The sequence below is a fragment of the Thunnus albacares genome, chromosome 12 (assembly GCF_914725855.1).
Source record: "Thunnus albacares chromosome 12, fThuAlb1.1, whole genome shotgun sequence".
Lineage (NCBI taxonomy): Eukaryota > Metazoa > Chordata > Actinopteri > Scombriformes > Scombridae > Thunnus > Thunnus albacares.
Window position 1 is genome coordinate 1,174,055 of NC_058117.1, and position 23,721 is coordinate 1,197,775.

General features: G+C 40.6%; 1 protein-coding gene across 1 annotated transcript; it reads left to right on the forward strand.

The window, feature by feature from the left end:
• Nucleotides 1-11,906: 11,906 nt before the first annotated feature.
• Nucleotides 11,907-13,999, forward strand: ptf1a (pancreas associated transcription factor 1a). The gene is made up of 2 exons (XM_044368781.1): nt 11,907-13,365; nt 13,586-13,999. Exons 1-2 carry the CDS (start codon nt 12,744-12,746, stop codon nt 13,786-13,788), a joined length of 825 nt encoding a protein of 274 aa, XP_044224716.1. The 5' UTR covers nt 11,907-12,743; the 3' UTR covers nt 13,789-13,999.
• Nucleotides 14,000-23,721: the final 9,722 nt, after the last annotated feature.

The following is a 23,721-nucleotide window of genomic DNA, read 5'->3' on the forward strand; positions in this document are numbered from 1 at the left end:
AGTTACAAAGAGATGACGCCACCAGCATACATCCTGTAACTGAACGCATTCATCTGTTTGACCACGTGATGGCGGTAGTACTCTGACTATTAAAGAAGCCACATTTAGTGCTGCATTACACTGAAACCTGATCCCAATGTCCCCCCTAGACACTAAACACTGAACCCTCACGGACTTAATTGACATCACCTGGTAAGTGCTTGAGTGTGAGAGGCTGCGAGGGCTCGAAATGGTTTAAATAGGAATGGGACAACACTTTGCGACATATCACGTTACCTTGATGACACCAACGCATGATTGTGGGTTTGGGAGTTTTTATTCAGTACTTTATCGCCATATCAACATGACTGATTGGAATTTGTCTTAGTGAGCTCACGTCAAAAAAAAAAAAAAAAAAAAAAAAATAGAAAACCACTCATTCATAGAGCACATAAACAAATTGTTAAACAGATAGATAATATCCAACACATAAAATAATAACGTGCATGACAGTCAAGTAAGGGACCGACTGCCTGATTTGAACGTCTTCCAGGCTCTTACCTTACAGAGTGGACCAGGGGTAATTGTTATTTACTCGTTTTTGTCAAAACAACATCATTAAGCAAAAATTTAAATAAATGGTTGATGAATAAACTAGGTATGTAATGTAACTTCTGCTTGCATTCCTCAGATTTCATGTGTGTTTATGTATCTTCAATCTTTGTTATACAGTGTTTCTTTGTACATTCAGGCATACCAGCGCACCCACTACGCCAGGCTGAACACCCACGTGCCAGTTTGTTTACCGTTTTTTGTTTGTTTGTTTGTTTTTTGTTAACACTTCTGGGTTTCCTCTGGTAACCCCGTATTTAACGCTGATTTAACGCCACATGAACTGTGGGTAATTCAGGCAAAGTCTGCAGAGATGCGGACTTAAAGAAAGTGTACATAAAGGACTCAAAATGTGTGCCGGAGAGCCCTCATGCACTTGACGATTTGACAGTGGGACTGCCCTAAACCTTCGCAGACTTAAGGGGAACGCCCCTCAAAGTCTGTGAGGCCCTGAGTGTGGACATTGGGATTGGGCCTGACTGTCCTCCAGAGTTTGTTTGTGTGTGTGTGTGTGTGTGTGTGTGTGTGTGTGTGTGTAAAAGAGACAGTCACATATAGCTTGTCATGACTTCTCTATTCTTCTTTAGTCATTTTTAAGACATCTTTGGAACCAAACTTAAAGGCTTTAACATTTTTCCTCCATTTGAAAGGTAAATCTGTATTACTTGTTATGTTTATTACTTTATTATCAGAATCGGGATCAGCTTTATTGGCCCACTATGTCTGAACACTTATTGACTTGACTCACACACAGTGTACCGAAAGATACACATACATAAACATATAAACATATAGTTATTATGTACAGGCACAAAGGTGGAAAAAGAAAGGAATATATATATATATATATATATATATATATATATATATACACATCCTGATCATTAATTTTAGTGTTGACAGGATTGGGGTGATGATGTCTAAAATCAATAGACATATCCTTGGTCTTTGTCAGATTTCATTTCAAAAAGGGCTCTTAACACCATTTTAAAAAATAATCTGTGACGCGACCATGGGACATTTCCTCCTTCGTCAGCAGAAAGGAGTGAGTGTATCTCTGAGATGAACACCGTGTATCTCTGAGATGAATGGACTAAAGCAACACACAGACTATACCAGTTTTCACTGGGATTGACTCATTTTTCTACAAACAGAAACTCATGCCATAACATATCACTTGAAAGACGCTGCAGTCACATGAAAGCACATCAAGCCACCTAGAACCCAATCATGGACCTCTAGAACCCAGAAGCCAGAGACATTTAGAACCCTGTAAAGACTCCTGTAGAATCCAGTGAAGGACCTACACATTGACACCTGTGACCCCTTCAAGGATGTTGGTAGCTCCACAAGCCCACAGTTTCCCTAAAATACTCTCAACAACACTCTGTCTTTAATTGAATTGTATTGACACTTGCATGCAGGACTTTCCTCAGACCCTGACCTTGTCTTGTTGCTTCAACAGTCAAGCAGACAGACAGTTCAGCTCGGTTGTTCCTGCAGGACGCTCAGAAATCTCTGTTAATCTTTTCCAATCCTCCTTGCAGCCGTCAACAGCCCCCGGGCAGGACTCTCTCCGGTCTCCTCACATATTAGCCTGGCTCTTAGTCTGGAGCCACCAGATTAACGCCCAAATCAATTAGAGCCAGCAGCAGATGAGTCAATTAACCCCCCTCCCCTCCCGCCCCCACTGACCCAGCCCATCCACCCCCCCCCCCAACCCGGCTAGCACCCTCAAGGACTTTGGAGGATTATCATGTAGAGTTCAGTAGTGTAGTGTTTATGCTTGTCATATTGTAGGGGAAAGGAAATGGGTGGGGTGTTTTGGTTTCCTTATAAGGGTGGTTTTTATTTAGAGGTCAAACAGGCAGGATAGTGAGGCTGCCTGGGACTGTCTGGGTGGGGAAAGAGGGCTCCCTTCTTTCAGCAGCCACTATCAAGATGTCCTTGAGCAAGGCACTGAACCACTAACTGGCCCAAAAATCTGTTTTTTGTTAAAATGGTTGATTTTATATGATATGATATGATTTATTTATGGATTACAGACACAAGAACAAAAATCTAAGGGATAACTTGTTGAAGTGAAAACACTTATTTCCAACATGGTGCCAAGACGTTAAAAGACAAAGACACAAAAAGGAACACAAAACATTCGACATAAAAACCAAACAATAGACCAAACAAAAATGTTTCCAGCTGTTTTACTGTTTTAGTTCAGTTTCATGAAGTTAAGATAATGGTTGTATTATTTAGACTGACTGAGTGTGAAGGTTCAATCTTGACTTTGGAAATAACAGTTTGACAGAGTGCCACTCTCTGGCTTGACCAGTGAACAAAACCTAGTAATGGGACCTTGTTTTAAGATCAGGCTATATGTTACTGTTATGCAAAGAAATTAAAAAAAAAAATACTGGTCGACATCTTTTCATACCTACTGTACACTATGGAAAATAACTACAAATGAATGCAGATTTCTGGTTAGGCAGACAAGACAACTAGTTACTACTAGAAACACTTTGTTTATACTACTACATGTTATAAAGTATGACAGTCTAAAGGCACATATTTGTCTTATCTTTTTCAAATCAGATAGATATGCCTGAAAATGAGCCACGTGTACTTTATAATGACCAACTCAAGAATGTCATCTCAAAGCCTGTAAAGCTGTCACTGATCCATAAATGAGATTGTCTTTTAGACAACACTTTCCTCAAGTCAAAGTCAAAGGTTAACAGAAAAGTTCTAAACACAGTATACCTTCTGCATGTCTCCTAGTCCTTAACTTTAGCTGCCACTCTATTTGCTATATATGACAGCTGTATATTGGCATCTGAACTGTCTGCAACTGAGTAACATTAAGACGTGTGTGTGTGTGTGTGTGTGTGTGTGTGTGTGTGTGTGTGTGTGTGATCTTTTACACATGTAATCTGGGATAAACTTATGATTTTGTAGAATATAAATAAATTTGACTTGACTGTATATGTTTTGTTAGAAAATATGCACATAGATGAAATATAAATGTGTGCATACACCATGATGTGATGCTGTGCAACAGGCTTAACGCAGTATCCAGAACACTAACATTGTGCCCTTGGTGAGAATAGTGTCTCTCATTATCTTCCACAGAGCGCGCTTTAATTTGTCTGTCATTCTGCAGCACAAGCACCCTCCCGATGTCTGTCTGTCTGCATCCTGTTTGCATGTGGCGGGATTCCCAGGCCTCCCCGGTGCTAGCAGAGCAGCTCATGCTCTAACACCCTGTGACCTGCTTTCATCAGTGTTTGGATATGTGTGTGTGTTTGAGTGTGTGAGACAGAGAAACAGAGATAGAGTGGAGGTTTATGAGAGTGCACATATAGTCAGTTAACAGGTGGTGAAAATGATAATAGTGGCTCCTTCGGACATTGTTTCTGGTTGAAGTGCAGTTTGCTTTTCCAGTCAAAGTCCAGCAGTTATCATTTAGAGTGGAGGGAGTCCTTTTTTATCTCTGTCACAAGGCTGCTGAGGACACAGCAACATACAGGGGACTGTCCTCTCTAGAGGAAAAGACCAAATGATTTTGTGATTTGTTCATTTGGTCATTTGGTGTTTATGTTGAGTTCCAAAGCAGGAAGTAGTTTGACACTTCTATGATGCAGTGAATGCCGAGGGTGTGGAAGTCTGGGTAGTGTATTCAATTCAATCCAATTCAATTTTATTTATATAGCACCAAATCACAACAAAAGTCATCTCAGGGCACTTTTCACATAGAGCAGGTCTAGACTGTACTCTTTAATCTACAGAGACCCAGCAATTCCCCCATCAACAAGCACTTGGCGAGAGCACCAAGGAAAAACTCCCCTTTAATGGGAAGAAACCTCACAGAATAGCAGAATAATAACAATAATAACAATAACAATAATAATAATAATAGAAATATGACTAGCAACAACAAACAACAGCAATAGCGAGAGAAGGACACCAACAGGACCACAAAGGCTCAGCTCGGATCCAGCGGTGTATGTATCTGACTCTGCCCTCTGCCTGTATCTTATTATTTTATTATTATTTTTCTGTGTTCGGGATGCTTCTGTGCATCATCCTTTGGGCAGTGGGTGTGTAATAACAGCAGGCAGGTGTGAGGTCAGGACTTGTAGCATAGCGACCAGGTTACATCGCCGTCTCCGTCTCTCTCCTCTGCTTCGTTCTGCTCTCTGTCTCTGTGTCATGGATGTATAAAGAGCAGCAAGTCTGTGTGTCTGCTTGACCGAGAGCAGGGCTTAGCTACACACACACACACACAGAGCAGAGAGGCCACAGTGGACAGGATGAAGCTCTGCATTCACACAAAATCCGGCAATGCTGCACCTTCCCACAGGGTTGTGCGGAGGTGTGTGGGCGTGTTTATTTGTGCTTTAGAATGTAACCGCTATGAAAACAATCAGAAAAATGTTTTATTTCTGTGATTCACAGCTTTGTTCTCATCGCTCTTTTCATTCACTCTCTAGCTCGCTCGACCACCGCTCTCTCTCTCACTCTCCCTCTGCTTTCAGCTCACTCTGGTTGAGCCAGTGAGGAGGGGCCAACTTTTGAATGCTGTGCAGACACCAGCCGACAAGTCCTGCATAGTATACCTTTAAGTGTAGAGAAAGATGGTGGCTACAGTATAAACCTTATTAAATCCTGAATTGTGACAGGACACAATCTCTCTGTCCCTGGATGTGTGACACCCTTACTATCCAGTTCGCTTCAAAGCCACACTACTTCCTCCATTAGTACAGAACATTCACACTGGATGTAAATCTTGCATTGCAGATTTGTCCAATATGAACATCATTCTGAGATATTAGGCTGGCTGTAGTAGGGACAGCAGAGCAGATGATGCTTACAGGGGTTGTTTTTGGAAGGTTCTGACAGATGACTTTTCTTGTCATTAAGGTATGAGGACTTAAATGCATTCATGTTATTTACTAGTACCGATTTTCATACTTCATATTTTTTGATCAGGATCCTAACTGATTCAAATTGTATCATGAGGAGTATTCAAAGATTGTTGAAACCAGTCAACTGAAATGGAATGTTTTTGTCTGCTACAGCATACATACCTGCGCTATAAATGACTTGTCCTTTTGAGAAAAAATCAGACACCAAAAGAGAGAAATTTATATTTTAAATTCTTTGGTTTCATTCTCTCACTTTGGTCCAGTGTGGTGTTGCTGCCAACAACACACTGTCTGCACATGACTTAACAATACATCTACAAAAAAAAAAAAACATGCTGACATTATTTTCTGACTACTAAAAAAGATGACTAAATGTGATTTCAGTTGTACTTTAAAACCAAAGATTCCTAACCAGGACTCCTCATAACTGACACCTAGGATGAAGTCACAGATCACAAGAACTAAACTAAGGACCACTAGAACCTGAAACCAAACCAATACCCCTTACTTTTCCAGAAATGCTGAGCACAACCTGCCCTAAGAACTTGCCATCAACCAAATGCTATAAAGAATTTTGAAAAGTCACAAAATTACAGAGATTATTTAGTCATTTAACGCTTCAATTAAATTTTCTTTTTTTTTTTTGTACCTCCACATATTATGGTCTGTGCTGCCAGGTATCCAATTCTGATGGAGAAAACTCCTCTTGTTTAATTTCTGTTGTGTTTTACCTGGAAACACATACACACACATGTCACATTTTACTATATTTAGTCTAAAAATAAAACAAAACTCCAACGTGTGGAATATAGAATGGTAGAATATAAACACCAAAATGGCAGCTGCAGCCTGCTAACATTACCAGAAAACAAAAACAAACAAAAAAAAAATAAAATAAAACCAACTTAAGTGTCTTAGTAAGGTGTTGGGCCACCACATGCTGCCCGAACAGCTTCAATGTACCTCGGCATTCTACAAATCTCTGGAAATCTTCTGGAGGAATGAACACCATTACTCCAAAAGATATTCCCTCATTTGGTGTTTTGATGATGGTGGTGCTGTCAAACACGTCCAAAATCTCACGTAGGTGTTCAATTGGGTTGAGATCTGGTGATTGTGAAGGCCATATCATATGATTCACATCATTTTCATACTCATCAAACCATTCAGTGACCCGTCCTGTCCTATGAATTGGGACATTGTCATCCTGGAAGAGACCACTCTCATCAGGATAGAAATGTTTCATCATAGGATAAAGGTGATCACTCAGAACTACTTTGTGTTGATTTGCAGTGATTCTTCCCTCTAAGGGGACAAGTGGACCCAAACCATGCCAGCAAAATACCTCCCACAGCATAACAGAGCCACCAGATCCCCTCACTGTAGGGGTCAAGCATTCACCCTTGGACCAGTTTTTCCTTTAATTATATATATATATATATATATATATATATATATATATATGTACATATATACATATATACATATATATATATGTGTGTGTGTGTGTGTATATATATATTCACATGGGGGTAGAAGCCAGTTAAACATGTCTACAACCTTGGCATCAGGAACCCCCTACAACAAATGTGCAACCTCAGCAATTTCATGAATTTGAAAAAAGTTTCCCAGAACTTCTACGCAAAGCATTAGCTGAGCAGCTACCTTCAAGTGGCCAACAAGCAAAGGTTACAGAGCAGGCTGAAGATGCATCTAATCTAGTTGTTAAATTACTGTTGAGTAAATCCCTTTAATTTGTTTTAGTCATCCAGATGGATAATCCCCTGTAGCCAGAGATTACAGGGATTAATACTGAATCACTGTGTGGGAGGATTAGCTCCAGCTCTGATTCTACACGTTTGTCTCCTATAGTTCACTTTCTGGATTTCTTTTTCCAGTTGCAGGGCAACATGCTCATAGGCACTGCAGCAGCACCACTGAGGAAACTAAAAGCCATCTCATTTCAAAGCAATAGAGTCATATATGTTACACCTTACATTTGAAATAAGACTCATATGTGGAGAATGTGTGTTTAGTAATGTTTGTTTTTCAACTGATTCTAAGCTAATGAGGGAAATAGTGGAGATCTATGATTCTTTATAGCTGAGATTCTGCAACGCTTTATTTTTCAGGTCCATAATTTCCTGATAATTTCTCAGGAAGCTTCCTGAAAACAAATATGCTATTTTGTTATAATTATAGTGTTCAGTTGGTACACTTTAAATGAATTATTTTTGGTTCAAAATATTACTGTTGCATCCAACAAATATGCAATAATAAATAATGAATGGACATTAACTTGGGTTTAAACTGAGATTTTGCTTCAGTGAAATTACTGTTTTCCCTAATAGTACCAAATAACATGCTTTTTTTTTTTTTTTTTTTTTTTTTTTTTTTAGAAAACACAGAGAATAATGAGGAATTATAGACTTGTAAATTAAAACATTACCTAGAGGGGTTGACAAAGCCGCTTTCCATCTAAATAATCAATAAATAATGAAAAGTCAGGAATGATAACTATAAAGAATTATTTGTGAAGTATTAATCAGTAATATTTGTTTTCTTGTGTATTTTTCAGCATTTTAATTTTTTTGTAGAAATTATTAACCAATATTTTTTATATATTTATAGCCTATTTTTTATATTGAATGCGTAATGGTTGTTAGTAGTAGTAAATGGGAACTATTAGCGAGTGATTTTTACCTTTTTGTGTTTCCGTTGAATGGGGATGGACAGTAGACTATCTCACAATAAAGATTCATCAAAATGATGCCTTATACGTTTACAATGATATTAATATCTCTCCCATTACATAGTCAAATATGACAAGAAATACTTATGATCAGTTTTGATTTATTTATGATGGCGATCCATACAGTTGTTGGGTCAGGGTTCGGGTAAGTCATTTCTTTTGTTGTTTTTTTTTCATATATTTTGAAGTTCACGCAACAGTGTGTTCAGTGTGCCCTAAATATATAGCCTGTGTGTGTGTGTGTGTGTGTGTGTGTGTGTGTGTGTGTGTGTGTGTAGTCCCCACCTGCCCCACCCCTAGCGTGCACTGTGACCGGTGTGGCCGATCTCCAGCCTGCTGCACGCTGCAGACCGAGGGGCTGCATGGGAACCGAAACACTTGCTCCGCTCGTGTAGGTCGGCCCGTTCAGAATGGCAGCACGTTCATCAATGAGACGACGTGGAGCGCGCGGTCACGGTGCGTTAAAAACCTGCACGGTTCGAATTATTATCTGCTTTTCAGAAAAGGGTGGGGGGGTGGGGGGGGATACACACACTTTACTAACATGTCTGTGTTATACAAACATACACACACACACACACACACACACACACAAGCAACGACAAAAAATAGACTATGTCTGTGTTATACAAATACACACACACACACACACACGCAACGAGAAAAAAATAGACCACTGCAAATAAATGATAAGTTTTATTACCTCCTCTTATTAATGGCAGCTCATGTATTTATAGCCGCCTCGTGAGCTTGAATCACAAATGAGCAAAGTCATTACAAAAGGAAATTCTGCTGTAACATAAAAATGAGAGAAGTCTGTTCAGATTGTGTCTTCATGCAGTAACATAGGAGAAGAGATTGTTGCATAACAATATGTCATCACATTTACATTCAGAGAAGATTTGACTGAAAAGGATTTATATACCTGCTACACTTGTATTCACTATAAGGTTTTTTAGAAGACAACAATATGGTCAGTATTACATTTTAAATGAAGAAAAAGTATCAATTGAAAGCTTAGGCCAAGATTGTCAGGCTTCTCAACAGGAGAAATGAATTTGGCAGTTAACTCTCAGGGGTAACGTATTTCTGAAAGTTATAACAAGAACAAACTTATGCCTGTAAAAACTGTCAACTTCAAGTTCAAATTGCTAGTTATTATCTTTACTAATAATATAACTAATCATTTTGCATTTATGACGTGTAGATTAAGTTGAAGACGACAAAGAATAGCTTGCCAAGCCCTTCTAACGTTATTGTGTATTGAATAGCAGCAGAGTGCAGATGAAATGACTGATGAGCAGAAACCGTGTTCCAAACAAGAGGATGAAAATGTGTTTCTCTAAGAGAACGTCTCATTGTTGTACAGACAATACAATGCAGGTATGAACCAGGAGCTTATTTAGGATGATGGAAATGATGGAACCTACAGTTGACATTTTATACACACATTATGAAGATATTTTCTGGAAGTAGACAGATACAAATCGCCATGGCAAGTCTGCTCGGAGATTATTTTTTTACGTTCAAACTTATATTTTCAAGTGTCTTTATGTTTTTGGGGGCCCCTTTACATAAGATACGTTTTAATATAATTACTACAAAACTGCTGCAACTTTTTAAAAAAAAAAAAAAAAAAAAGAATCAGCGTAAAGGTCAGGACAATTTATTTGAGTTATGGTCCGCTTCTTGTACATCAGTGGAAAAATGTTAAATTTTCATTTTCATTCTGCTAGCCTCCTCTGTCTGATCAGAGCTGTCTGTACCTCATTCAGGAGACGCTTTAGATGGAATCATTGTTTGGTGTAATGATTTACAGTGACCGCATGCCGATGGGAGATGGATTTTCTGTTTGAAAGTTGAATGTGAGGGATTAAAAGTGCAGTCCTGCAGCAATCTGTCAGTGCGTGGTGTTGTGTTCAAGCACCTGGTTGGTATCGGGATGTGAGTGCATTGTGTGCATGTGGACTCCGGCTACAGCTTCATTATGTAGACAGCAGCACAAGCCTCATTTATAACACGACATGTTGCATTGACTGGCGAGGGGAGCGCAAGTGGCCTTCTTCCCACGGCCGCGGCCCGTGTTGCAGCTCTCTGTCGCACCACCAATATCCACACGTGGTGCGCGCGCACACACAGCCTGCATCAAAGGTCCATTTTCTCTGCAGAACAAAGTGAGCCCTTCCACTGAATGGACTGAATAGATGGGTACTTACAGACCCCAGACCGGTGGGTAGTCTCCTTTCGGTATACCGGCGAGCGTTAATTTGTCGCGTGAGGTGTCAGAGGCGCGAGCCTCGGGGCCACCACTGTGCTTTTATTTGTCAACCAGTTCTCCCATCAAAACAGCACTGGCTGGCACAAGTGGCGCATCGACCACTCTACTGGTGCATGTATTTATGGCAGCAGCGCTGCCCACTTACGGCTAAATAAATGGGCGAGCTGAGAGCTCTTCCACACATCACCAGGCTGAAGAGGACCAGCCACTCACAGCAACATGTTCACAGGTTTATCCACCTTCACAATAAGATACACAACATTTTAACCACAGCCTTGGATTTTCTTTTGAAAGAGAAGGGTCTTAATAGAAATAGTTTTCTTAATTAAATGTGATAGATGGTCAAGAAAGTGTCATTAAAACTTTGTAAAATATATATTCTATATTGTATACATTGTATTAAAACACTTGTCGTAAAGTATTTTATGCCCTTTCATTGAGTTTATATTTTGCTTTTAAACAAGATCTTATTTCCGTTTGGAGGTTGTGTGCATTGCCTCCTTTTGTGTGTTTTATTTTGCCCCTTTAAGACTTTATGGAGTCGTTACAAAATATTTAGTTACATTTGACTTTACTATTAGAAATACATAGAAATAGATGTTAAACAAAATAATAATAATATATACACACATCCCAGTGAAATTATAGCTGATCGCTTACAAACAAATTCATAATAATATTAGTTTTTACAATAATGCTTCACAGCTGGGTTGATGCATCTTTTAATCTGGGGAGTTTATTGACATGAGGGTTTCTATTCACGTGTTGCTTTTGTTGGCAACATCTGTTTCTTTAATCAGAGGAAACATTATTATTCTGAACACATTGTGTCAAGGCCTCCCTCTACTCATAGCCAATGTTAAATTGAAGGTTGTAGGGTAATATCAACATAGCCTAGGATATCAAAATATTATTGATTATATTATACTATTAAATTAGCCTTAGCCTATTTTAATAGCATCTTAATATTCGTTATATGATATTTATACATTCATAATAATATTTCAACCCGATCGCTAGAAGAAAACATTGGCACTGAACGTTTCTACAAACCACAGAAACGTTGAATATCTACGTTTCAACACGTGTAAATATGTATCATATCAACATTTCTACAAATGTAGCATATTAACATTTCTACCCGTTGAATAATGATGTTTTATGATGTGACAACGCTGTTGTTAAGGTCTGGTTAGGTTTAGGCACAAAGACCACTTGGTTAGGGTTAGGGAAAGATCATGGTTTGGGTTAAAATAAAATAAAAAATAAATTAAAAATGGCGGATGTCTCACAAAAAAACACCCGCTTTTGTCGGTTGAAACGGGAAGCCGGCCTTGGTTTCGAGGTGGTCTCGAGCCGTGCTCTCTGCTGATTTCCAACTTGCTACCGAGAATCTTACTGGCTTCTGGCGAGCAGGCTGAATATTTAATAGCATGTTTGAATATCAATGCAAAAACACAACAGACGTATGAAACTTCTTGTTTGCATAGTGACTTGAATGAACATGTCCCGCAACTATGAGGAGAAATTGTGGTGTTTATTAGGTTTTCCTACCAGTTTGCCTACAGTATGTTTTAACAATAAGACATAGTCTACAACACGACCTTAATTCGGGATTTTATTTTATTGTAGACAACTGTGAGGTCACGTTGACTCATTTAATCTAAAATCCACGATAATTCACAGTAGAACATTTTTTGGGAAAAGCCAGTTTTCTGCAAATAGGCCTTTATGTGATTAGGCTGCATATTGTATCCATATTTAGTCAAAGATGTCATAACGGTGTAAGGAATAATATCTGATCAGTCTCTCTTCACTTCGGGCAGAGTATTAATTCATTTAAAATCAAGTTAGAGCATGTTAAACAAGGAAATATAAATCAGTCGGACTGTGTTAGAGGAGGACAGCCGGTGTCAGGGCATAGTTGAGATGTTCAGGCCGGGCCTGGGGAGGACAGGAGGCGTGGCGTTCTGGGGAATTATCTCGAGGTGCGCTTCGCGGACCGAGTTGTGATTGGTTGGCGCCCCTGGCAAACGGCACGCGACTATGGATGTCGCTATAAAGACACCTCGCGTGCCTGATCTTCTAGTAAAACTAACTGTTGACCGTGATCAGTGACCACAGAGCAACGAGTCAATAAAAGAAAGAACAACGTGTCATTGTTACCGCAACAACAGGAGACAGAAGCAGCTAGACAAAGATGGACAGTGTACTGGACCCTTTCTCCGGACTGGACTCTTTCTCCTCCCCTCCTTACTTCGACGATGACGAGTTTTTCACTGACCAGTCTTCGAGAGATGGACACTTGGACACGGATGACTTTTTGGATGACGACGTCGATTTCCTCACCAGCCATTTCCAAGACTATTACAGCAAAGACGGCGGCAGCAGAGCTGCGCCTCACGATGGGGACTACGACATTGGCAACCTGTCCTTCTCTTCCTCGTCCTCCACCTTCTCGTACGGCTGCGCCGACAGCACCCCGGACCTGTCCCCTCAGATGGGCAGCCTACACGGCGGGCCGTTGCTGAAGCGGAGGCGGCGGATGAGGTCTGAGATGGAGATGCAACAGCTGAGGCAGGCGGCCAACGTCAGGGAGAGGCGAAGGATGCAGTCAATCAATGACGCGTTCGAGGGTCTGCGCTCCCACATCCCCACCCTGCCCTACGAGAAAAGACTCTCTAAGGTGGACACTCTGCGGCTGGCCATCGGCTACATCAACTTCCTCGCCGAGCTCGTGCAGTCGGATCTGCCTATCAGGAACTCCAGCAGCGAGACGCACGCGCAGCCCAAGAAAGTCATTATCTGTCACAGAGGAACAAGTAGGTGCATTTCAAAATCATACCTCTAAGTACATCATTTTAAGAATAGTGGCGGTCAGGCTCGATGAAAGCGATGCAGACTCATTTACAGTTATTTGTGTTTACATATGCACTTATTTGGATTAACGTATATAGGCTTAGTCCTAGTCTGCAAAAAAACAACAACTGAGGAAAAAAAAAACTAATATTAATGTCCTTGTTCTACGTTTTCTCCTCCCAGGGTCTCCCTCCCCCAGCGACCCAGACTACGGCCTACCTCCTCTAGCCGGTCACTCTTTATCGTGGTCGGATGAAAAGCAGCTCCGGGAGCAGAACATCATCCGCACGGCCAAGGTCTGGACGCCGGAGGACCCCCGAAAACTGCACAACAAACCGGGCCTCACAGACATAGAGAACGAGCCTCCTTTCGGCCTCGTGGCCTAAACAGAAATACCTGAGTCCTTCTGACTTGTCCTGTAAAACGCACATTGTAAATGTGAGGAACCAGATTATGTTAATGTTTTTAATGTGCTGTTGAAGGCGCATTGTAAAAATGTGAACACCATGTGAACTGACTGTACATTTTCTGATACTGTATTAGTTGTTGTACATATTTTTTTTTTTATCATGTTGATAATTTTATTTTTGTAATTCAGGCAACTGGCAATCATGTATTTAATTTTTTTCATAAGTGATAATATATGTTTTAATTTAATTGCAAAGAATGAGAGAAAAAATATTTTTCTACTGCTGATTTATATTTCTATTCAACCTGCAAATAAAGACACCTAATGATAAAAAAGTTTGTTTCTTCTTTATTCTATTTTATTATTGTTGTTATTTAGTCAAATATTAAATAAGATGTTCGACATCAACATGTCAGTAGAGTAAACTTCCCCTATATGATTATACAATTCTAACAACAGACGTTAAGCTTGAAGGTTCATCTTTGATCTTGGAAATAATTCGACAAAAAACTCATAGCACGAGCCCCACTTGGTGGAAATTTTCCAGTAAGTGAAAGATGTCAATAGTCCTGAACAAGGTGCATTCACTGATGAAGGCCACAAGGTGGTAAATGGACTACACTTATATAGCGCCTTTCTAGTCTTCTGACCACTCAAAGCTTTCAGCCACAAAGATGTGGCTGAAAGCTCCGGAAATAAAAGTGCATCTTGTACTAAGAATTTTTAGTCAAACTAACAAACAAATGTGTTATTTACTGAAATAGAACAAAGCATTTTGAAAGCAAAGTCTTCTACTGAAACTACTTCAGAATATTAAACATTCTACTGTTTGACTATAAAGAAATACATCATGCTTATTAGGCTTTAGTTTATCATTAGCCGATTTTTGTCACTAGCCCTTTAGTCTCATCATTGGAACATCAGACCTAAACCTGATTTTATTTGACGTGAGTGCAAACGTGGGCCATTAAATGAATTCGTTATAAGATTCTTTCCTCCTGGTGGTAGATGAATGAGGCATAATGTTATATTAACATATGAGAGTGAATACTCGCGTGACCTGTACTGAAGGGGCCTAATGAGCTCTGTTCAAGAGATTAACTGTTCATCAAAAGTCTGACTGAGTGAGAGTAAGACGGGAAAATAACTCAAACTAATACAGCACAATATTGCGACATGAATATGCAAATGAGATGCTAATGACAGGACACTGTATACCCCACAACAGCTGAAGGTGTTTAAAGCGCACGCGGGCGTGCAGCAGTATGGTGGTGGGAGGCTGTTGAATACGCTCTGTGCTGCCAGGTGCTCCCGGGACAGATTTTCCCGTGGTAGCGGCATCCCTCCAACATGTGTCCCCCCACGGCCTCCTCTGCGGCCGCCCCCCACACCACTACAACACACGGCCGCATAGCCTATATGAACCATGTGGGCCCAAAAGCGGCGAACACAAGACTTGAAGGCTGCATTCAAAGCACTGCTGGAGGGTCGGTGTTAGGATGCTGAAAGTTTGGATTTTAAAAAAGCTCCAGCATAGCAGGTGGGTTAGCGCTTTTAGACACTACTTTTTTTTAGACAAAATTAAGTATTTAATTTTCTTATGATGCCACATAATTCTGCTTTTTTAACCTCAGTTATTTGCAGGACGCTCTCCACAGCAGACTATCAGGTCCTCTCCGAGTCCGTCCGCTTCTCATTACCAGCGCGACAGGAGCATGTAATCCTATTACAGCCATTAGAAAGTCAAATGTTAGCGACTCAATGCTGGGCAACTTCATCTCTTTGGCAGGAGGGCCGGCTCCACTTTGATTGTGAGGCAGCAGAGCTGGGGTTAAAACAGTGGTAGCATTGTAGTTTCTCGCACCTTAAGGCCTTTGTGCCTTTTGATGGTTTTTTTTTAGTGTGCGCGGCTCAGAGCGCCTCTAACATCCTTTGGTGCGGTCGCAGCCAAGCGGAAGGGCCAGGCTGAAATACTTCAGGCTATCTTGTCACTCCGGCTGCGGGCTTGGCACAGCTTTAAAGGACACGACCATTTTACTGCCTGACAGGTTTTATTTCCTTTATTTCTCAGCAGGCTTGGACATTAGAGGGCCCTGCCAAGCAGTCATTTGGTTGAGAAAGGCTCGGCTCTCAGCTCACAGGCCGCTGTGCGCGTTCATATCTACAGTAGGCGATGCTGTACGAGGCAGAGAGCGAGACAGAGAGCTGTACACACACCACACTGTCGGGGCAGCGCTGGAGAGTAAGACTAAATCTTAATCATAAAATATATTATTTCAAGGATGAAGAGAAAAAAGACATTTGTTAATAGAGTCGAGATTCTCAAAAAAAGTGCACGGAGATTAAAATTGGATTTGTGATTTCAAGATGATAAAATCAAAGATATATTTCCGCGGAAAAAGCCAAATCTGATTCTTCAATTAAATTCCGACTCTAAGAAACAACAGTCACTTGAGAGATAACTTTATGTTACACAGTTCATAAAGAGAATCCTCATTAGGTTGTAATAAACTACTGTGTTGTGCATCGTTGTTGTAAACATTGGTTGAATACTGTTAATATTGTAATAAGACAGTTTACAGAGGAATTCATTCATGTATTCGTACTGCAGTATTCCCATTCTGTGCAACTTTCTATATTTCAGAGAAATCTCTCCACTACATTTATCTGATGGCTGTTGTTAGTCTGTGATTTATAAGCTCTTGGTGCATTTCTAAAGATAAAAATGCATTAATACTATACAGAGCAACCACAGCCATATCATTCTAATCACACATCAACTCATTTTATTGCAAATACTTACATTTTAGGCCTCCAAGCAAATCCTCAACTCAGGATTCTTAATATGCCTAAAAAGTATCTTTCCACATTAGCAGAGATACTTCTATTAATTCACCAGTGTTCCAACATATACTCTCTGAAAAATAGAATTGTTACTTTTATTCTAACTCTATCTACCATTTTATTACTTAAAGAGCTCACTGGCTACTTAGATATAACGTCAATTAAGCCACTTGATTATTCTTATATACAACATGAAATGGTTTGATCTAATTTATTAATTAACTCTGTTGCTTTAACCCTCAAAATACCTTTCATTATAAAATGAAGGGTTTAAGAGGTTCCAAGCATTGTAATTACACGCGTTACATACAGTTACTATAATAATTATATCAATAATACACGTGCCTCTTTTGAACCAGCAAACATTTTTTATCAGAGCAGGAAAGGCAGCTCTTTATGGATTTAGTTTATAGCGTCCTCAAATCCCCAAATGTCCTCGCGGCTTACTGTTGAAGGACTCGGGGTGAATATATATATATATAATATATCTGGAAGTCATTTTGCTTGTTTCGCGCAGACATTTGTTATTTTTTTTAGCGTTTCATGGCAGAGCTCTGAGGTGATGCAGTTATTTTTTGAAGGTCATTTGATGTTTTAATAGCAGGAAGATGCAGTGATTGACACTTTTACGCACCGCTGGCTGTTAATAATGGTTTAATAATCGGTTTGCATCCATGGCTGAAAAATGATTTAATATGTAATAAAGAAAAATGGCCATCAGTTGTTCACCGCAGTAAATAACAGCGCATCAGTGAATGTGAGAAGCTTTAGTGAAACATTCATACATTAATCAGAAGAAAGTTAAAGGCTTTCGCCTCTAATGCTGTTAAATCCTCTTTAAGCCGGTATGTTAGCGCGCTGGGAGAGACGCCTAACAAGATTCACAAATCGGCTTGATGTGCAGATTATCTCGCTGCGGAAATATATCCTCTGGAGTCATTATTAATAGCTCTGACTCCTAGGCTTTACTCCTCTCCAGAATGGCATCAGAGTGCCAGCTGTGAGGCCGATCAGCACAGACTCTCAACTCAGTCAGTCCAGGGGACATGCTGTGTTGCAGAGTGGCTGATCTCAGGGCGCGTTGAGCCGCTGGTAACCAACAGGTGTCTGCTGGGCTCGCACTGACACAGAGGAGGAAGCAGGGGGAGATGTGTGTGTGGAGCAGGGAGGGGAGGTAGCGGACTTTCAGACGTGACCTTCCAATCTAAATTACATCTTTATGAGGGCTTCCTTGTCCCGCTGGAACAGATCGGTCTCCGCCGTGTTTTTCCGGGGATGCACCTGGTAGTTCAAACTTCGTCTCTTTTCATGTCTTTGCGCCTGAGTCCCTGGCCAGCAGCTGCCCTAAAAGCAAGCAAAGAGAGAGGCCCTTGCAGTGTCTTCGAGACGGGTTGGCACCGTTCTCCACGTCTTTAATGTTCCATCAGTCTTTGTCCAGGACACAATATGGCAACTGTAAAGCATGACGTTTTGCAATAATAAAACACATTTTCAATGATGTGACACCGGGCTGAAAGCGCAGCGCGGGCCAGCCAGGCTGAACATGTCCCTGCGTTTGTTTTGTGCGCCCCCAGCCAATTAACAGCGAGGTCTTTTCGTCGCGTCTTGATAAGCCAATTAAATTTATGTGTGCTATTTTTTTCAAGAAGAAAGGAGGAGGATTTGGTGTGTTCTCCTTCTCGGAACGGCGTTTTTCTTGCCATCACCTGGCGCTTTCTCGACAAGAGAGCAAACTGTCCCCGGGTGCTCCCGGAACCATACGGCTCTCCCCATCCTGTACCATTGTCTCCCGCGTTGATCACTCATTACTGGGATTTAACAAATCCTCTATTAGCAATGTTTTGTGTCATATTTTGATCCGCAAGATTAAGCAGATGCTGCGATTGTGAAATCCAAACTGTAGGGCTACTCAAGGCTGAAAGAGAGACGGGCACTCGGCGAGCGAGGGAGAGAGAGAGAAAAAAGCTTTGGGCACATCTTCAGAGGAATAAAACATTTAGGAGCCATAAACAGACTTCAACCTGCTCTATTTCAGCCTTTGTGTTGTTTGTGAATAATTAATGTTAATAGGGACAGGTTTGTATACTTTGAATGCGGGACCACAGGTGCGGAGTGACAGGATGAATAACCGGCCCTGATTTTTGCCAAAGCTCGAGGGCTCTTGTCCAGGGTCTCCAAGCTGATGGAAAATATTGTCATCTCTTTGATTCGCAGCATTACTTTCACAGAGAACAAAGCCGGGTGATGAAAAGCTTATGCTGGAGTGAAACGGGCGATGACGGTGGCCGCTTCAGACCCCTGAAAGAAAGAGAAAGGGGGCGAGTCAATGGCGATGCGCGCTTCTGGTTTTGTGCGCAAGTGCTCCATCTAACTCAAATAAAGGAACCTTTCCAACTTTTAAAGGACCACTTTTTGCTTTAAATAATGGCTGGACGGCTGTAGCCATTAAGCATATGGTGCTAAGGCGCTGGTCTTTTGTCCCCGTGAAGCCCTTGAGATACTAACTTGTGTTCTTTCCGGGATATTTAACTTCTCAATGGTTCCAACTTTATGCGCCGGCAACAAGTGGCTCCAGGGCGCACGAGCAGCTTTCCCCATTAAGAAAAATCAGGGTGACAAGACAGAATAATTCGTGGAGAAATAACTAAAAGAGAACTTTATTTTTCTGTAGGAGGCACTGTCGTACATTTTAGGGAAAGGATTTTAGATTTTTGACGACGGAGAGAAATACATTACCTTGGATTTGTTCTCATGGACTGTTCTTTTGCGCATGAATATCCATGGCAACGCATGGGCAGACTGGGACTGGAGTGAGTGCGCATGGAGTCCTTTTAAATTCTCTTTAAAGACTAGAATGAAATGAGCCCAGTTGTACCAGAATTGTCACTTTTGCACTCCCTTCATGCTTTTGGTGTGTTTTGTCAAAATAAATGTGGGTACTGAGAGTGTGAAAGGAAATGTGGAATCACAGTGACTAAGGCTGTTATTCGGGAGAAGAGTTTGTCATATGACATTTTCTACCCAAGCATTTCTTGTAAAAAATAACCTTCTCTCTATTCATTCTGATTTCAGACACAGTGCGTTCATGCGTAAAAGCTGAGTGCCTGTTTCCTCTTTCGCCTCATTGCGTAATGTTGCGTCTGGTGCGCGCTGGGCAGTGCACGTACACTTGGCTGCATCTCTCTCATCCATGGAAGCACCAAAGACATGTTACGTGCTGTTTCAACCAATAGGATCGGTTCTATGCCCCATTCCGCCGATCAAAGCCAAAATCCTTTTTTTATATTTATCATATTCATTTGTAAGTAGGCCTGTTTCTAAAGTTGTCTTCGGTCTTATTCGAAAAATAGTCCCGCTTATGGGTTTTGGGCAGGCATGTATTCTCTAATCTCACTCTCAAATAGATAGTTGCAGCATAAACCCTCATAGTTGTATTCTGGCCTTAGAAATAATGCACTGCTATATAAACGTATGTGTGTGGTGTCGTTGTGACGGAGCCAGCTGGCCGCCTCTGGCCTCTGAAAACCCCCCTGGTGGACGGAACACGGCGGACTGACCTCCGCGCCGGAGGACGAGAGATGCGCCTTTGACTGAATTAGCCATAAAGACGTCTTGCTATGATCTTTGTTGCGGCTGAAAGCAGGGTGGATATGAGAGGCATTGTGCACAGCTTTTGCGTGCCCCATCATGAAATATTACAGTCTATTCACGAGGAAGCTCCTTTGAAAAGATATGGAAATGAAGGAGTCTGGACTGATTTCAGAGCGGATTTAAAGACATTAGACAAAAAGCAAACAATAAATAAATATAATAAATAAGACGGATAACAACTTTTTCCCACTTCAAACTGTACTTTTTTAGGGAAACAGACATGCTTGCAGTGATTTATGCTTAGTGTTTTGTATGAAACTTCTATCTCAGGGTTCAACCCGCACGCGTTGACAAATGATCGATTTTCTTTTTTTAACTCTTTAAAAAAAATTCCTGAATAACTCAACAAAAAAGTGATAAATTACTAATATGCTAATTTCAGTCACGGCCGTTTGTACGTGTGCGTCTCCATCCATCTCCTACATTCTGCGTTGCTGATCCCCGTCGTGCGCTAGAAGACACTCAACCCGTTTAGACCGGGGCTCTTTTGTTCCCCCTCACACTGTCTTCAGCCTCCAGGGAAGGGAACGTTTTTTTTTTTTTTTTTTTTAATAGTTTTTATACTCTCCAATCTCCACCCCCATCTCGTCCTCTCTGTCAGTTGCCAGGATTCAGAGGTGTAAAAGCATGCATCATTTTTCACCAGCTCTCCGTTTTGATATCGACAAAAGCGGCTGCTATGGAACAGCCTCTCCGCTTGTTCGCTGGCTTGAACTTCACTGATGTCCGACTGCTCTCTTTTCCTCGCCTGAACGCGGCGCAGCGGGGATGGATTTGCAAGACAAATGCAGCTGTGTGTGTGTGAGGGAGTCAAGTGGCACAAAAAGGCCGTTTCAGTCAGCCGATGGGATGGAGAAAGTCAGCATTATGCGGACGTCAAATCAATCAAAAACAAAAGCCCGCATGCAGAAAATACTGAGTTTATGGTGGTGAAATGGCAGCTTATTTTTTTTCTTGCAAATTGGGGAGACTGCCAAATAAACTAAAAGTGAGAAGATCAAAAAGCTCAAGAAGAAGATCAAAAAATTTCAAGAAGCTACAGAAATGTTGTGGATGTTTTTTTAGTCAGAATTAATAGATTCAACTCGCTCCTTGTAAAAGCTTCAAAATTCTCAGTGTTTACAACTGGCAATTTGGAAGTGAAAAAAAAAAACATACCATTTAAACATTTTTAAATGGTATGACGTTTGCTATTATTGTAAACAAATAAAAAATATTGAGAAGGCAATCAATTAAGGATATTAATAAACAAAAGTTAGGCCTAGTTGTTACATGGGAATATGAAAACTGATGGAAAAACAATCGACATGCCTACAAGCAAGCAAATCGACATTCACTCATTCAATGAACTGAATCTTTTTTTAGTCAATGCCATTTCAGCTGAGATGAGGTAACTTTTTTGTCTGAAATTAGGCCAGAGTTTTCTAAAATGATATTTATGTGTTATATCACGCAAGCATCTGTCTGCTCAGTAAAAAACAAATTGGGCTTCAGTTTCCTAATCAAGGACACTCCCATAGGTGGACTGGAAGAAGCGGGCTCAACTTTCAGATGAATGGACCCGCTCTCTCACCTGAGCCACACCAGAAGCCAGTCTCACACCAGACTGCTCCACAGCGCAAAACCCAGCTATTAGTTTCATGATAACGGCTCTAAAATTGTGAGATGCCCACGTGTTTTGGCCTTTTTTCTATCGGCCTGCGTCTATTTCATGTGACTGTTTTTGTCTGCGAAAACAAACAAAAGTGGTTGACATTCTTTTTATTCTCAGTGAAAATGCAATAGGCTATTTTAAGATCGTTTCAGCTTTAAAATGCGTTTGTATAACGTTTCTAGCGAGAAATGTGCATTTTATTGTCATAATCTCCGTTCAGTGAATGTATGTTATATTTAGTTTGTCAGTTATTATGAAGGTTGTTTCAGGTCTCACCAGAAAATTGCAGGGATGCAACGTTTTCTTTTGTTGCTATGGTGGTTGCTATGGACGCTGCTATCGCTGAAACTTCATTGCATTGCATGTTTGAATAATTGTCTTCGCGTTGTGTAGTTATCTGAGCTGTTATGTTACTTGTGTTGTTTTATGCAACTGTTTGATGATGTTATTTCAATAAAAACATAGAAATTGAACTTGAAGCTTTGTGATTGGCTGAGCCACCACCCGGAAGTAGGCTATTTCCTTACTGTCTTACCTGTGTTAAGGTTTTCTTTTAATCCTTTAATCTTTTAACATCTCTCAACACAAAGACGGGAAAGTGTCCTTGATATGCTTTCAGGATGCAAACTGTTAAAATTAGGTTAACTCCAATAAGATTTTTTAAAAATGTTTGTCCTCCAATGCCAACTTGATTTAATCCAAACAAGAATTACTGATCAAATTCTAACATACAAACTCTAAAACTAGAACTAAAACTATACTTTCCTGGATATCTGTATAAAGGTGATCAGGTCACTGGTGTTTGCATAATATTAGGATGGACAGTCAGACAATTCCTTCTTCCTCTCCCTGCAGTTGAACCCCCAGTCAGCGTGCTGTAAGTCAGAGCTTCCAGTGGCTGGTGGCCAGTGCTGACTGGGAAAGCTTCCAGCCTCAGAGGGACTGTGATTAACCCAAGAGCAGTCAAACTCGGCAGGAAGCCCTCCACAACCAGCCACAGCTATTTATCCACTTTCCACTTTCCTTTTATTACTTTTACAGCGAGCCTCGGCGCCGACACTATATGTGTTGTTCTTACAGACCAATAGAGTATGGCTGTGAAAGGAGAGGCAGACGTGAAGTAGGAAACCCTCCTGAGCTGCTTCAACAGGCAGTAAAATATACCTAAAGTCAGTATCCATGGAGACTCGCTGATGTCTGAGAGCAGCCCGAAGGCTACACAAAGCCTTTTGTAAAACTCAAGTATATTATAATCACTGTTTTTATTATTTATTCCGTGCTTTCAATATTAGTAAATACAGTAGACTGATATCCAGATCAGTTATAGAGATGTCAAGTTACTTTTGACTTTCACTCACATTTTTTACAGTAAAGCATTTTTGACTGTGAGACAATTTTCTAATTGAATTCAAATGTTTGAGTGTTTTTATTCAGTTAAAGGATCATAGTACTGTTTTTGCATCTTTTAACCGACTTGCTTTGTCACACAACATTGCTGAACTTTTTCCAAAGCATGCTTGTATTTAGATTTTTCTATGTGTTAAGTCAAAGGACTTAATAGCAACTGGGATGAATCCACAGCCAGTCCAGCTGCCACTGACTTCAAACTTCCAGACATTCTATGATCTAAATTAAGATCGAGTTTGCTCAGTTCTCATCAGGATGAATCTGTTTAATCCTCACACTTTAAGCACTTCTCGTCTGTGTTGGATGAAATTTTTCTTTGTTTTTTCTGCTATTCCCTTCCTTGATGTTAATTAT